The sequence below is a fragment of the Sardina pilchardus genome, chromosome 4 (genome assembly GCF_963854185.1).
Source record: "Sardina pilchardus chromosome 4, fSarPil1.1, whole genome shotgun sequence".
Classification (NCBI taxonomy): domain Eukaryota; kingdom Metazoa; phylum Chordata; class Actinopteri; order Clupeiformes; family Clupeidae; genus Sardina; species Sardina pilchardus.
In genome coordinates this window covers 6,518,992-6,534,074 of record NC_084997.1, presented here as the reverse complement: position 1 = coordinate 6,534,074, position 15,083 = coordinate 6,518,992, and the positions used below count along the sequence as shown (strand labels likewise).

Sequence of the window (15,083 nt, the reverse complement as noted above, 5' to 3'; positions counted from 1 at the left end):
TAGTTTATTGTTTTTCGTCCCCATCGTTGCATCTGTAGGCTATTTTGTGGTGTACGTTTTGTATCCAATATCGAATTTGAAATTAGGCTGTTCACATTGGAAGTATGCGCGCATGAAGACATATTATCCCCATATCTCCTATATTTATATGCCGACATTGATTTATACAATAATTTGTTATGCATATGTATAAATCAGGGAATTATGATTTTATTTTTCTTGACCAATGCATCAAGAGGCTTATATTTGTGTAGAACCTATACGTTTCGATTAATAGATTTATTTCGATGGCTAACCAAATATGGACACAATATATAAGTGAATATATGTGTGTACATTTGATGCCCTAAATATGTTTGGCTAGGGAATAACATTCTCTACGCAGATTTCTTTCAGTTGGGCTTAGGCCATATGATCGGATATACTGTTCGTGATGATGTCCACTCCTATTTCTATCATGGGCAATTCATTTAAAGAAGACGGTATGTCCTTGAACCCCGACTTTCCATTTCAATTGAAGGAATTGGAATTGATGAATGCCCATAAGTATATTATGCATTTGATGTGTAAGAGCCGTTCTTTACAACAAGTATTATCGTATTGTTAGTGTATGCTTCCCATCTTTGGTGCTGAGTATTGGGCTATATTAATTTCTCAGACAGAACTAAAAAGGTATACAGGCAAACCCTTGGAAAGCCTGCATTCTTGAAAGAAAAAGGAGGGCTGCAAGAAGCCTGTACGTGATGTGAAAGCAAATTTTACGACAGCCAACCTTGAGGTCTCATCCGGGAGAACATCTGAGAAGGAGACGCGCCCTGATTCAGGCGTTCTGGTGTTTCGCCAGTATTACTACCGCACGATTTACAGTCAGTGGGATTGTAGCAGCTCGGCCTCTTGCGGTGTCGTAAAGAGCTGCTGTCTTTGTAAGTTATCGGATCCGTAAAATTTAGAGCGCTCGCTGTGACACGTAATTCCACAAGGGTTCGGTTGATAACTTGCGCGCGGTATTGCTACGTTCCCATGATGATAAAATCCCTGGACCTGGGCAGCCTACTGGAAACCGATGCTGTTGTCATACATGGCACACATGTTCCGACCCCACATCCCGTACTGACGACTAGGCTAAATGTGGGGAGGAAATGCCTCGCCCATCGCGGTGTGAAAAGCCACCAGGTTGGCAACCCAAAAAAGGCTAGCAAGTCTGTCAGTTTATCGTTTTCAATGTCACAGTAGCGAATTTTGACTGAACGTGCCTGTTATCGATTAGTCTGCCTGTGAGGCCTTCTCGTGTGTGTGATTTCGCAAAATCCAGGTGTCGGTGAATAATGTGAGCGACGCTTCATGCCTCACACACACCTCGGGACACATTTGCTATTTTCCTTATCAGTCAGATGGTGAGGCACTGCTTTGTTCAGTTTTGTGTTGGCTGATCGTTTGGGCGATTCCCACTCATGGGGTGACCAGGTACTCTTCCTTAAGGGGATCATTGGTATTTGTGGGCAGCTTTTACATATGATTATTTTTTACTAAGTCCTACTTTCTTTTGCTCTTCACAATATAGCCTATATTGTTACTATTATTATTTGTGCTTTTGTGCTTTTCCTCTGCATTACTAACTAGGTGTAGTAGGTCAGTCTTTATTTTGAATACCATCATAGGCCTGCATAACTAACACAGACACACACACACACACACACCCGCGCATGCACACACACTCTCACACACACACATTTCTCGTCGCTCGTTATGTGCGATTTGAAAAATCTTAGGCGCCTTTGTTGTCCTATTATGGTTTTACCGGAAAATAAAACAATTATATTTAATCTTGCAAATACAAAACACCGAACCTCATCTTTTTTTGTGACCTATTTTAGGGGCGTCGGGTTACAGGATTCACAAAACGGCCTCGCAACACCACGGCCAAGTTATATTTCCCAATTGTGTCCAGTGCTGACAATATTTTCAACACATGTGAGCAAAGGCAAATTACTCCTCTGTGTTGTATTGCATTCACATAGCATATCAACAATACAAGAGAAAGGGTCGCAGAAAGAGTAAGTTACTCTAAGAGGAAAACCTGATTTGGAAAGGATAAGTATACAGACTAGTTAAGATGTAGTTTTACAGATTAGGTCTACAACAACCAAACCAAATTCAGGTTTTAAATTCGGCTGCACTGTAGTTTTATAACATTTCGCACATGCTAGGCTATATTGTCTTCCTTAATTAAATAGTTTAGCTAATAGAGCCCAGATCGCCAACCTAATTTAAAGTTGGTAGAAGTAATATATGGTAGATGGGACTAATAATATAATTTCGATAGATGAATAAGTTATTCATTGTCTTTGGAAATTATGTTGTAATGAAATAGGCCATAACACCCATGTGTCGCAACCTTCGAACACTGTATTTTTATTGAGCTATTATTTTGACTATGAAATTGGTAATTTGCAACTAAAAGATTAAAACAATAGCTACTTACTAAAATTATACTCAGCTTAAGACAAAAACAACACATTACATGATTTCACCCAAAAGGAATCAAAAGGCCATTTGTAGAATAATACTGGTCGTTGGTTTGGCATGAGCTCCACAGAGGTCTTCAATGGAGTAGTATAGAGCCACATTGCCCTCTAGTGGAAATGATTCCCTGAACATTAATAAATGAGTCCCAGCATTATCCTCAAGAACAGGAGTAAAAAGAGGCATCGTTTTTAGGACTCTAGGATCTACGCGTCTGGCTAATCAACAAGACGTAGGCTAATTACTCTAGACTTTTTTTTTATCAGGTGAAACAATATGCTCAACTCAGTTGTAGGCTATTGTGATGGTCCAAATGCATCCAAATATTAAATTATTAACATGTAATTTACTTTTTGAAAGCGAAAAAAGTAAATGCTACTTTCCATTGCAAGCACTTTGGCATGTGTATTTTTGCATGTGTGTCAATTTGTCCATGTCGGCAAATAAAAAAGGTATATTGAAGGAGAGTCAATGTGAAGTTTTGCCCCTCTCCAAAGGAAATGTAGTTGGTGAATAAACGTGACTTTCTCTGTATTGGGGGATGATTTCTTTTCAGTCTTGCTGACAGACAATTTACACGCCGCAGCAGCGTGTCTGCATTTTTGTTTGTCAGCAACAGACACAAACACCCAAGAAGGACGGTTTCAAAGAGGGGTGCAATTACAGCCCTGGCCCATAAACTCATTTAGACCAGACGTCTAGCCATCTCTATGACTTTATTGGACCACGTTTCTTCCTGCTTTAAAGCAATTATAGGTACAGATCTTACAATAAATTGGGGGATCTGTGCAACACCTTTCCCAATCACAAACACTTTATTGCCGATACTCATCAACAATGCAACCTCGTCCAACATCCTTCGTTTCCTATAAGTTGACCCCCAATTGGAATTTCATAACAATTTTCTTTTCAATCAACGCTAGCATTGTAAACACGCCTTTATTTGCCAACTGAGTCTCAGAAAGGCAATAACAGCTACAAAACCAACATTACTAAGTTAAAAAAAAAAAAAAAAAAACATGTGTCTCAGTAAAACAGCATTATGTTAATAATAATAAAAAAGACTTCCGGTGACTGCTTCAAATACCAAGACAACTCACAGTGGCCTGCACAGTGAACATTTAGCAATTTGCTGGTAAACTATGTGGCCGCCATTATCATTCATTGTGCTTGTGCACAAAGATCCTCCAACATTTCAGCTAAGAGTGATATCGTATTCAAGATTATTATCAGAATTCACCAGATTATTATCAGAATTTCAGAATACAGATTTTTTGAAGGGATAGGCCTGTAGTTTTCATGTGTCGTGCGTACTTGTTCGTAAGGATATTTACAAGAGCAGTTATTGGTAAATACAATTAGGAATTCTTACGGAGATCCCATTCGATATTTCAAGAACCTCTTAATTGGCTCAATCTGCAAAGCATGCTTTTGATTTTGCCTACACTGAATAGTTGCCACATGCGTCTTCATTTCGCACTGTCGAAATAGTTTAAATTATTTAAAATCAATCTTCATCCAACGCCTTGTTATGCGCCAGACTGCTTGATAAAACATCCTTGCTCAGATATACAGAATAAGAATCCATATGATTCCAATATGAAATGATTGGGGTTGTTAATGTAGCAGAGAGAAGTTCCTCCGACCCCATGGACTATAAGAGTATCAGAACAAAGAACTTAAACAACAGTTTAGGTCCCTAACAGCGTTTTATTCTAAACACAACAACTGATAACACACACACACATAAAAGAAGGACGAAACATTTTTTTCTGGCCGCCTGGGATTTGTCAGTGTTGATCTTTGCTGCCCCTTTCTCTGTTCATCTTTTTCATTTTCATTCTTCTGTTCTGGAACCAGATTTTGACCTGTCTTTCAGTTAAATTGAGAATTCGAGCCACTTCATATCGGCGATCTCGTGTCAAATACATATTATAGAGGAATTCTTTCTCCAATTCTAGAGTCTGATATTTGGTGTAAGGACAGCGTTTTTTCCTTGTTGAACGTGCGTGAATCCAGTTAGCTGCTGGGTTACCTATAAGAGAGATATATAGAAAGAAATGGATGAATGTTGGCTAAATAAGATCAACAAGTTAATTAATCCTAGTTTAAGATGTAGGCCTATGCGTCTGGATTGAAATACCAAACTACAGCGATCACTGCTGTTTACAAAACAACCAGGATAAATGATGTGCATATGTGCAGTTGCTTCATAGAGTGTATACAGTTAGCCTATTATCAGTTTCATAGTAAATACCAATTTACTACCGGGGACACTTTCTCAGCCCATGGAAGGAGCCCAGACACTTTTATAGGTTAGTAAAACTCCAGTTTTACACACCCTGCTCGTACAGTTCTGAGGGCTGTAAATCACGGGGCAATTTCTTTTACTTACTTGGGTCAAGTTGTTGTTGCTTCTCGTCTTTGGGCTCGCTAGGACTGGAAACATCACTGCCAGCGGGATCTTTGGTGGCTTTATCCGCGCATTCTGACACTGTTCCACATGTGAATTCAGGAGCGTCCGGGCTCTCGGCTTCAAACGTGGAGCACTCGGTCCTTTTCGATGCAGTTTCAGGCTTAGCAGTAGCACCATACTGTCGACTGCTCGCATGGAAACCGGAAAAAGAGACATGGTTCGAGATTGGGTCTATCCAGGAGCGCACATATCTGTTGTCTGTCCCTGTGATGTGAGGCTGGTGAACGTAAGGGTGGTAAATCCCAGACACTGCAGCGGTCGACTGGGGGTGAAGCGAGGACCAGGACGCGGAGAACACGGCTGACTTGGGTGCAAAGCTGCAGGAGGAAAATTCTGCGTTTTCTCCGCCGACACCTGACGGCCTGGAGGAGCTACTGTGGGAGCTCTGGACATATCGCGCGCCGTAAACATCCTCAGCTTCATGTCCCATAATAGAGTCCACATAATAGTTACTAAGAGCTGTGCTCGACGACATATTTGGATCCCTTCGCAGTCATATAAAAGGTTACACTGTTACGGAAACCTTCTCTCTGAACAATCATAGTATTTTTGCTGGCTTCATCTTCAGCGATTGGTTACATGAATCACGTGATCATATTTACCAATACAGTGAGTAAATCAATCCGCTGACCTGCAGATCTCTTCGATTTCGTAGTTTTAGTAAACATATGATGAGTGCGTAAAATATAATAGTTGTCAAACTTTAATAAGAACGCTTTTCCGTTGAATTTGATGTTTAAACGGTGTTGGTGCTTTTAGAGGGTGACGGACTATTTTTTTCCCCACATAGATTAATACACCCTTTTATTTCAAAACTGACACTCATCGTTGATGTCTCTGCAAATAATTCCAACCAAGTGTAAAATCTTGCAAGATATCGTCAGGAGGTAGGCTATGTCATACTCGACCCTTGTAAAGTATTTTATAGACTACTGACTTGTAAGTCCTCGTAAAATAAATGTAATAACATGCTGTAAAATAACGAACCCACGTTTCAATGGCGAATCTTACATTATACATTCCCCGAACAATCCTTCAATGAGAAGGAACGTTCATTTGTGAACATGGTCTTGTAAGTTTGACACAGGATGTACTACTTGTGTACTGATTGTATTTATTAAGAAGCAGGTCATAATGTTTTTATGTCCATCAATAAAACTTTTATGAGGTGCATTTGATTATACATTAATGTGTCCTTAATAAAACGGACTCCTAGCGTAAAAAAGTGAATATGTGTGCGGGATAGATCACGACACACACACACACACACACACACACACACACACACACACACACACACACACACACACACACACACACACACACACACACGCACACACAGACGCACATGCACACACTTTTTTCCTCTTCTTTTTTGACCTGGCGTGCGATATGGTAGCATAACGGCTGTTATGATACGCAGGCCATTTTATATTCGATGTCTAAACTGGACATATCCACATTTTGATTGACACAAGACCAATTGCGCATTCGGTCCATGCCACTGTAGGTAGGCCAAAGCTACTCCAATGTACTCTCAATATTGAATATTAAATAAGCTATAGGCAAAGGGGTTAGTTAACAACTAGCAGCTAATTGTTAAACAATAATTTTCTCTTAAAAGGCAGAAGAAATGAAATTAAAATACTGTGAAAGAAATAGGCCTGAAATGAAAGTATGGCACTTTAAGTAGCCTACTATATTTGATTTGCTTTGTTGTTGTTGTTGTTGTTGTTGTTGTTGTTGTTGTTGTTGTTGCTGCTGCTGCTATTATTATTATTATTATTATTACTATTATCAGTATTATTATTGTCATTCTCTTCTCTTCAAACGCCCCCTGGTCCGTCGTCGTACAACTCCAAATTCATTACAAATTGGACTAACACTTGTCTGTGGGTCTCTCTCTCTCTCTCTGTGTGTGTGTGTGTGTGTGTGTGTGTGTGTGTGTGTGTGTGTGTGTGTGTGTGTGTGTGTGTGTGTGTGTGTGTGTGTGTGTGTGTGTCTGAAAGAAAGGCAGAGTTGTGTGTCTGCACCCTCGGCAGGTCAATATTAGATTGAACAGAAGTTGAAATGAAAATATGTGAAACTTCACAAAGACTTTTTTGTTTGACTTTTGTAGGATGTAGGATGTTTATAAGTAAAAAATACGCACATTGTCCATTCAAATCGTTCGTATCTGTCGAAATAGGGCCTATCTCAATAATATTAGCATTTTTGTTCTTTAAACGCATTTTTGTGTGGACACAGGCTATAGCGCCTTACTGAGGTTTAATTGTTTGATATGCAGTTAGCCTACCTTCAGCATTACTAATGATCAGAAATATCAGTCTTAGCTTAAAAAGAAGATAATGGGATGCAGAAATAAATGCTACATAAGGGCCTCAGATGTTTTGAAAATACTCCTGTAGCCTGATCACAGCTCTACATCGGCTAGCTTACCGCAAAACAACGAACTGAAAAATAATATCTTTACCTCTGCCGAATTACCTGAATGGTCCATTTCGTCTCAAGGAGGTTAGTCTATGGACACCATTTCTACAGTCCTACCTTGATAACCTTAACCGTCACCTCTAGACGCATTTTTTCGCAATTGTCTTTTAGAATACGGTCTCCGGTGCTTATTGTGCATTCATATGTGTCAGTTGAATATTTGAGCGCATATGTTTCTGAGGAATTGATTTGGCCTATAGAGGCTCGGCTACTGGATAGATTTTGTGTAGGCTACAAGGGCTCTGAGCTCTATAGGGATACTAGTGATGACAATGTGTAGCCTATAGTGCGGATAAGCTACATATTTGAAACTACAACAAATGAGAAATAGCCTGTTTTGACAGAATCAATTTATTACTAGAAACATGCCACAAACATGCATTGGGAGTTACACGCACATTTTAACATTGGATAGGCTACCACATTTTATACAGGAACTTTTACAGTGTTGTGGTAAGAAGAAATGTAGGCCTATATATATTTTCAAATTGTCGAGAAATTACTTACTTTATTATGACTTAGTTACTACTTAGGCTACAAACAGTAGATGTGCTTTCATGTTCAAAACCAATGTAAATGGGGTTCAAAAGTAAAGGTTACGTGCGGCGATGTGACCATATCAAAACATACACACCGCGGATGAATTTCTGTCATTTTCTATAATTTAAGACCTACACCACAATAATGTTACCCTGTGAAATATATTTTAAATTACACAATGCTTTACGTTTAAAATACCACCAAAATACAATTAAAATGAAGTAGCAACAATCACAGTATCGCAAAGTGGAAAATAAAACTAGAAACAATGTCCAATGGTCTTCAGATAATCCTTTTTCGGAAAGGACCAAGAGGTTTCTCAAATATACATTCGTCTACATGCTCAAGAGAAAGTTAGGTTTGAGGTGAGTTCTCGAATTCGGTTTTCCCTGCTCATCTTCTTCAGCTTCATCCTGCGGTTCTGGAACCAAATCTTGACTTGTCTATCAGTAAGGTTGACACTTTTACTAATCTCTAGGCGGCGCTCCCGAGTCAGGTACATGTTGAATAAAAACTCCTTTTCTAATTCCAGGGTTTGATGCTTCGTGTAAGGACATCTCTTTTTCCGTCCACTTTTTGCAGTCAGCCAATTGCTTGTTGGTGTGTCAGTTTTGCAGTCTGAAATGGGAAAAAACAACATATTGAGGGGCAGTTGGATGAGCATAGCATACAACAAACACTGCTGCAATGTAAATGCCCCAGGCATTGCTGCACTACTGTGCATGGATGTACCTAAAAGCGATCCTGACTTATTTTATATTCATGAGTTTAGGTCGAAAATAAAAAAAATGCATTAACTGTTAACTGGTGTCTACGAACACAAAAATCATTAGCTCGTCTTTGCCTACGACACCACAGTAGGGAATATCACAATTGCATTGAATGATTATTACCTAACCTAGTATTTGAAGGCTCCCTTATTTTGGACCGCCACATGAGCTGCAAAATGTTGGGGAATTTTGTTAATTAGACTAATTCTCACTAGCCTGCAACAAAACCACGAACCAAGACAATATATAGCCTACATTTTAATTAGCTTCAGTGCTCCTACATATACTATAAAACCTACAAAAGAAATGGTTTGCTTCAAGAAAATCTTGCATTATACGTATTGGTATAGCCTACTGTAAATAAAAGAAGAAGAAACATATCTGAAAGGTAGCAGCAACAAAAGATATTTATGCTAACACGGTCCGGTGGAAAACTGTTTCCTGTAAAGCGTTTTACTGCAACCTGAGTAAGGCTCTCATTAAACATTACGACTTTCGGGTTGTTTGTGTTTTATATTGGGTTTTATGATGCTGGAGCGTTCGTATTACACCGCGACGCGATTAATCCTTTTATTGTACCCACCTTTCGCTTCCTTCGGTGGCAATTCTGGGCTGGAGGCAGACGTTTCAGTAGAACAATTCTTCTCCTCCTGTGACTTTGGATCGGGGCTCTCCACTGGGGTAGGTGTCCGTCTCGTTTCCCGGTTATGTGGAGTTTCGGGGATTTTCTTGTCGATGTCCACAAAAGACGTTGCTTGCGATTTTGGAATCACTCTGTTTAATTGCACCAGCGTAGCGTTCGGACTCGTTGTCTCATGGCAGTATTCCGGTCTTTTCCCAGTCGCGTAAGTTTGGCTCAGTCTAAAATAGCCAGGGACAGGGATTTCTGGACCTTCAACGGAGCAGGATTCTGGAATCATATTCGAGTACCCGGGAATCTCAGACGAACTGTCCTTTGCTCTCTTGTCGTACATACAGCAGTTGCTTTCTTCTTTTATGTTTTGTGAAAACGTGCAAGTGGGAATCTGGCTGGACGGTTGCTCTATTCTGCAAGACCTAGTCGGATCTGCCCAGTTATCAATTTGAGGTATGTAGGAATGGACATTCATGCCCATATTTTGGTGGTTAACTTCCCCTCTTTTGCCGAGAGACGGCAGGAGTCCACAGGTTTGCATTCCGTAAGTTCCCATCTCAGTACTGGATGGCATGTACATGTTGCTGCTAGAATAAAAACTGTCGGTTCGGCAAGCCCCAATCAACGAATCAACCAAAAACGTATTGGCAACGGGAGAGCTACTGGGAAATGACATTTTGGAGAGGATTTTTTAAAGAGCAGAGATGTGTCCTTTGTAAGCTGACATATCTAGCAAAACAATCCCCCGCGTAACTCTGGGTGCCTCTCCACCACCACATGACAATCTCACCAATGAAATTTGAAAATGGCCTTGAGACGCAGCCTCCTTTCCCATCACGTGGACTCCTTGACACATGATTCGGATCTGCAGACGTGGTCAACAGCGACATCTAGAACACGGACTTGAAATTGATTCTAAGCCAGGACAAAAGACAGCATTTAACTCTCTTTCTGTTTAACGCGTAAAGCAAGATAAAAAGGAATTCTTTATGGGACTCACAACAACCTGAAATACACGAAAACAAGTGGATATATACACATTCTCGGTAGAAACTGTCTGTATTTTGAAGCATGTTTGGTCATTCCAAGTTCAAGATGGAAAGAAATAACTGGTATTAGGCTATTTGTGTGTAATGTATCCAAACGTAGACTTCAGCATTAGATCAATATAACGTGTCTAAGTATCGCTTTAGTTGAAAGAGAGGACAGTGTGGGAATTCGTAATGACAGGGGAAAGGGTTTATTTAAAGAAGTAGGCCCATATTGTGGAAAGGGTGATCAGATTCATTCATTAGGCTACATTTTGTTTTAACTTCTCCATATTGATGCATTTGCACAAAATGAACACTCTACAATAGAGAGCTAAACTGCGATTTTACCTTCATCTTTGAATTATAGATAGGCCTAGTTTAATTTATTAAGTAGTTTAAAGATATTGGAAGCCATTTGTCTAGTCACATTTCTCGACAGCCGGCGGTAGCCTATTTATAAGATTCAGAAAAATGAATAATTGAAGAAGAATTCCTTATGTAAGACCTTTAAAAACAAAATAAAACAAACAAACAAAAAAAACCTGTCGATTTGTAGTATGCGACAGTTTATAGTGCAGGTAAGTTTCAACTCCATTTAAACATTGTCGTCTGTCTGAAATTGACCGACATAACACATCTTCAATTAGGCCCAATTAGAAGGCTACCAAGATAAGTTAAATAGAAACAATGAAATGATTTGACCTGCAATATATAGAAAGTGAAACACTGCTTTTTACCAGGCCCATTGGATACAGGTCATCAGATGAATACAACAGATCAACAAACATTATACTGCATTGTCTGCAGGATTGCAGAACAGGAACATTGAACGTGAATTTAAAATGCACACTGTCTATGCAGACGAAAAGATAATACACATGCACATGAACAGAAAGCATGTAGGGGCGTACAATATGTGTGATATGTTGTGGGTATGACCCAAAGCATGTTCAAGTTTAAATGCACTTTTTTTAATGTATTATTTTGATTGACTTTGCATAGCCATTATGCATCCTAGGTGACCAGCATATTGTTTGCATTATAATAATAGAAATGCATCTTAAGAAGAGAAAAAAAGAGAAAACGGTTGCTGGTTTGTGGGGAAATAGTGAATTATTTTGAAAATACTCTAAAGGTTCTAAATAAATGCACCTGAACTATTATTCGGCTTGTTCCATCTGGCTGTTTCCCCTATCAATGCATCTCAATGCCAAATGGACATTGTCACAACTCTTGTCTCCTACCCCTACCTCTGTGCGCGCAAATATACTGTTATAAACTACTACTGCAATTAAAGATTATTGTACAGTTTACAGTCTCTCTCTCACTCTGTACCCCTCTCTCTCTCTCTCTCTCTCTCTCTCTCTGTGTGTGTGTGTGTGTGTGTGTGTGTGTGTGTGTGTGTTGCGCGCGCGTTTTCTGTGGATGTTACATTGCTAATCGCAAACATAATTACGTATCAACATATTTCATAGTTATACGACGTGCAGATCTATTCTCTCTCACTTCCTCTTGTAATATATGGCGTGGCTGTAGTAACACGTGCTTACTATGTTATGCGCTACTCCCACAAAAGCTCACAAACTAGGCTTATCCAAGAGGGGTACTAACGTTAAAACAATACAATGCCATGCAACACAGGCCGCGTCTCTACAGTATACCAGTGTTGCACAAATTATATTTAAGCCTACATTCACTAATAGAGCTGATAATAGTCGCTATTATTGCAATGCACATGATATAAACAGCACTGAACACTACAAGACCCTATTCGGCTATTTGGGGAGGTCCTGCTCTAAAACATTCTACTATATTCAAATATATATATATTAAAACAAATCATATTTGCCTATCTGTATATTTTTTGCTTATTCATCTCAATTGTTTATCCTTTTTTTTGTCATATTGCACGTTTGATAATCCACAGAACATCTTGAACTAAATACTATTAGATATTTATACATGAGTATACTGTCCTTATAATTAAAGACCAACGACAGTTAAGAAAAATTATAAATGATTTTATGGGTTGTATCAGTAGCGCTGAGTAGCTTGTTGCAAATTTCGATTTCGAAAATGTTTCCTGCACTCCTTCATCCTAGGATTATCGAGTAGGCCCATCATTATCGAGTATCATTTGAAAGAAAGGCTCATGCCTATATTATATATAAATGTACGTTTTACTGTAATATATGTACACATTATATAAGGTATATATGTACCTTGATCTGTTCTGAGACAAATAGGCCATTTAAATGCATCTTTATCAAATAGGTGCACTGTCTACAACACCATGGGCCCACATATTTTATAATACCAACCTACAAGATTAACATGATGCTGATTTAAAGAAAATGTGTTGTATGGGTCAAGAGAATTTGACACATTTAAAATGATTATTAAACTAAATACATAGCCTAATAATAATCTAAAAATTCCACAGACGCAATAGTATCCTGCTTGCATTTTATTTTGAATAATGAAGACAATGAAAGAAAAACACTAGAAAATGAATCCACTGTAACGTTTGAAAACAGTTCAGTGGTAGTTTTCGTATAATTATTTTCTTCCCTTTTTTGACACCAACAACAGCGTTAAGTGCAGTGTGATAACAACCGAGATTCATATCCAGTCTCAAAACTTGCTGTGCGCCTGCCCTCATGTGGATAAAGTAGGTAACAGCAGATTAACACAATAGGCCAAGCTTAAGTTCAATGCATGTTCTTTAAATAGCAAATAACCCGCTGAAACTTGTTAAGGCCAAGGACGTACCGTTTTAAAATCAACATTACCTTGAAAATGTGTTCAACATGACTTTGTCTCTGCACTTTAAGACAGGTTTGACTATTTAAAATCCAAAACGGAGAAAGGAGACAGTTGCGCATGGATAACAATGAATATGCTGATAAATAAAATAAATTAAAAAAACATTTTCAGATACGGATAAAACAGTTAATTTAAGTCAGGACAGGTAGAGCATACTGACAGGTTTTATCCCTAACTGTTTATAAAGCAATGCTGAAATAGAAATGTTGAAAATTGTGGAAACGCGGTCCGACCAATATAGCTAACCCGCATCATTAATATATATTCAGAGGTATAGAAGTATTTTGAAAATCCAATATAATATCTAGGCTATTTGGGGGTTGTTTCATTTTACACCTATTATAACAACAAACGTATATGTGCATGCATTTATTAAGATGCGCCAAAAATTGTGCAACCCCGGTCACGACCGGTAGACTAATTAAGACTTAGGGTTAAACCAGTTGGAAACTTATCACGATTAAGAAATGAGTGACAAATGCTTCGAGCATAGTGTACAAGTACATCAAAATGTTTGAGTTTGTAGTTTCTAACTATTAAAATGAGGCCTGTGCTGTTTGTCCTCAACCTTGTGAACATTAGATTTCAGATGGGCAAAAACACCATGATATCATGTCGCCACAATGCTATACCTAAATAACTCCTTTCTGTCATAATGTCTAATTTGCTATCAGTAGGCCTATTTCAACACTATTTACTTCTAATATTTTCTTGATTTTCACGATATTTCTGTGATTTTTTAATCTCTGCGTAAAATGGCTACTTCTTCGTCCTTGTACACTCTAAGACAGTCTTCCAAATAGCGTGTTCACTCAAATGCCGTTAGGCCTTGGGTCATTGCAGGTCTTCAAGCTTCTAGTTGTTCCTATGTAAAAAGAACGCACAATTTTAAGGCAAGGAGTAATGGCAGCCATGTTGAGATCCCACTGCAGTGCAGATAATCAGAGGGCGTCTTTCCCAAAGCAGCGGCTATACTTATTCAAAAAGGTTAAGGGTGACGACCTTGACATTAAGGAAGTTCAAATGCAATGCTTTGATTTTACATTAATGTATACACATACATTAGAATTGCCAATGGCTAACAATAATTATAGAATTTCTAAAAATAGACTAAATTATCCATGTCCAAATTTGGGCCTGTAATTTAGATAAAGAAGAGTCCACACTGACCTTCCAGCCTAAAGGCGCAGGAATCGCTCTCTCTCGGTAAACCAAGTTGATTTGAATATGAGATTTTCGTAATTTTTCCTTTGAGATTGTGCAGTGTGTATGTGTGTGTGTGTGTGTGTGTGTGTGTGTGTGTGTTTCATAAAATTAACTAGCTACATCGCTTTGTGGCGTTTCTGGACAGAGTCGCATTTGAAGTCACCAGAGGGTCCAATAGCCCCCAATTTAGACATTTACAGCTAGGGTTTTATTAGTCTGTCTAGACGGTTCAAGGTTTAGTAAACACCCTTAGTGTAAAACAACATAAAAGGAATAAAGGAACTATAGTACTCGTGTAGTTATTATTGGCCAGCCTGCAGCTGATGAAGAGCTTCACGGTTTGGCGTGTAGCCCTCCGAAATGCATACCTTTTAGCTACGGCCTAGCATCAGCCAGCGGTTATTTTTGCTAAATGCAGGCCTATAAATGTTCGTTCTGACTCATTTCCAATGGTCATCACACACTGACCAGAGTCTATAAGAGCTGTGAAAGGTATTCTGTGTCCATCTAAATATAAATAAAGGCTAACCGTCTTGATGGAAAACCATGAGTTGGAGGGGAACACGGACGCACAGCACGAACTATTT

General features: G+C 38.9%; 2 protein-coding genes across 2 annotated transcripts; both read right to left on the bottom strand.

Annotated features, from left to right (window-relative positions):
• Positions 1-3,258: 3,258 nt before the first annotated feature.
• hoxd9a (homeobox D9a) lies at positions 3,259-5,557 on the bottom strand. Its single transcript, XM_062533857.1, has 2 exons — positions 4,919-5,557; positions 3,259-4,558 (listed from the first exon to the last, which is right to left on the bottom strand). The coding sequence occupies exons 1-2, from the start codon at positions 5,472-5,474 to the stop codon at positions 4,314-4,316; spliced, it is 801 nt and encodes a 266-aa protein (XP_062389841.1). The 5' UTR covers positions 5,475-5,557; the 3' UTR covers positions 3,259-4,313.
• Positions 5,558-7,914: 2,357 nt separating this feature from the next.
• Positions 7,915-10,168, bottom strand: hoxd10a (homeobox D10a). Its single transcript, XM_062533384.1, has 2 exons — positions 9,383-10,168; positions 7,915-8,647 (listed from the first exon to the last, which is right to left on the bottom strand). The coding sequence occupies exons 1-2, from the start codon at positions 10,107-10,109 to the stop codon at positions 8,373-8,375; spliced, it is 1,002 nt and encodes a 333-aa protein (XP_062389368.1). The 5' UTR covers positions 10,110-10,168; the 3' UTR covers positions 7,915-8,372.
• Positions 10,169-15,083: the final 4,915 nt, after the last annotated feature.

Excerpts from the sequence above, each read along its gene's own strand:
- hoxd9a (XM_062533857.1), bottom strand. The coding sequence starts at position 5,474 with ATGTCGTCGAGCACAGCTCTTAGTAACTATTATGTGGACTCTATTATG. Across the intron at positions 4,559-4,918 it reads GCAACAACAACTTGACCCAA|GTAACCCAGCAGCTAACTGG; the intron begins GTAAGTAAAAGA and ends TCTCTCTTATAG.
- hoxd10a (XM_062533384.1), bottom strand. The coding sequence starts at position 10,109 with ATGTCATTTCCCAGTAGCTCTCCCGTTGCCAATACGTTTTTGGTTGAT. Across the intron at positions 8,648-9,382 it reads GCCACCGAAGGAAGCGAAAG|ACTGCAAAACTGACACACCA; the intron begins GTGGGTACAATA and ends TTCCCATTTCAG.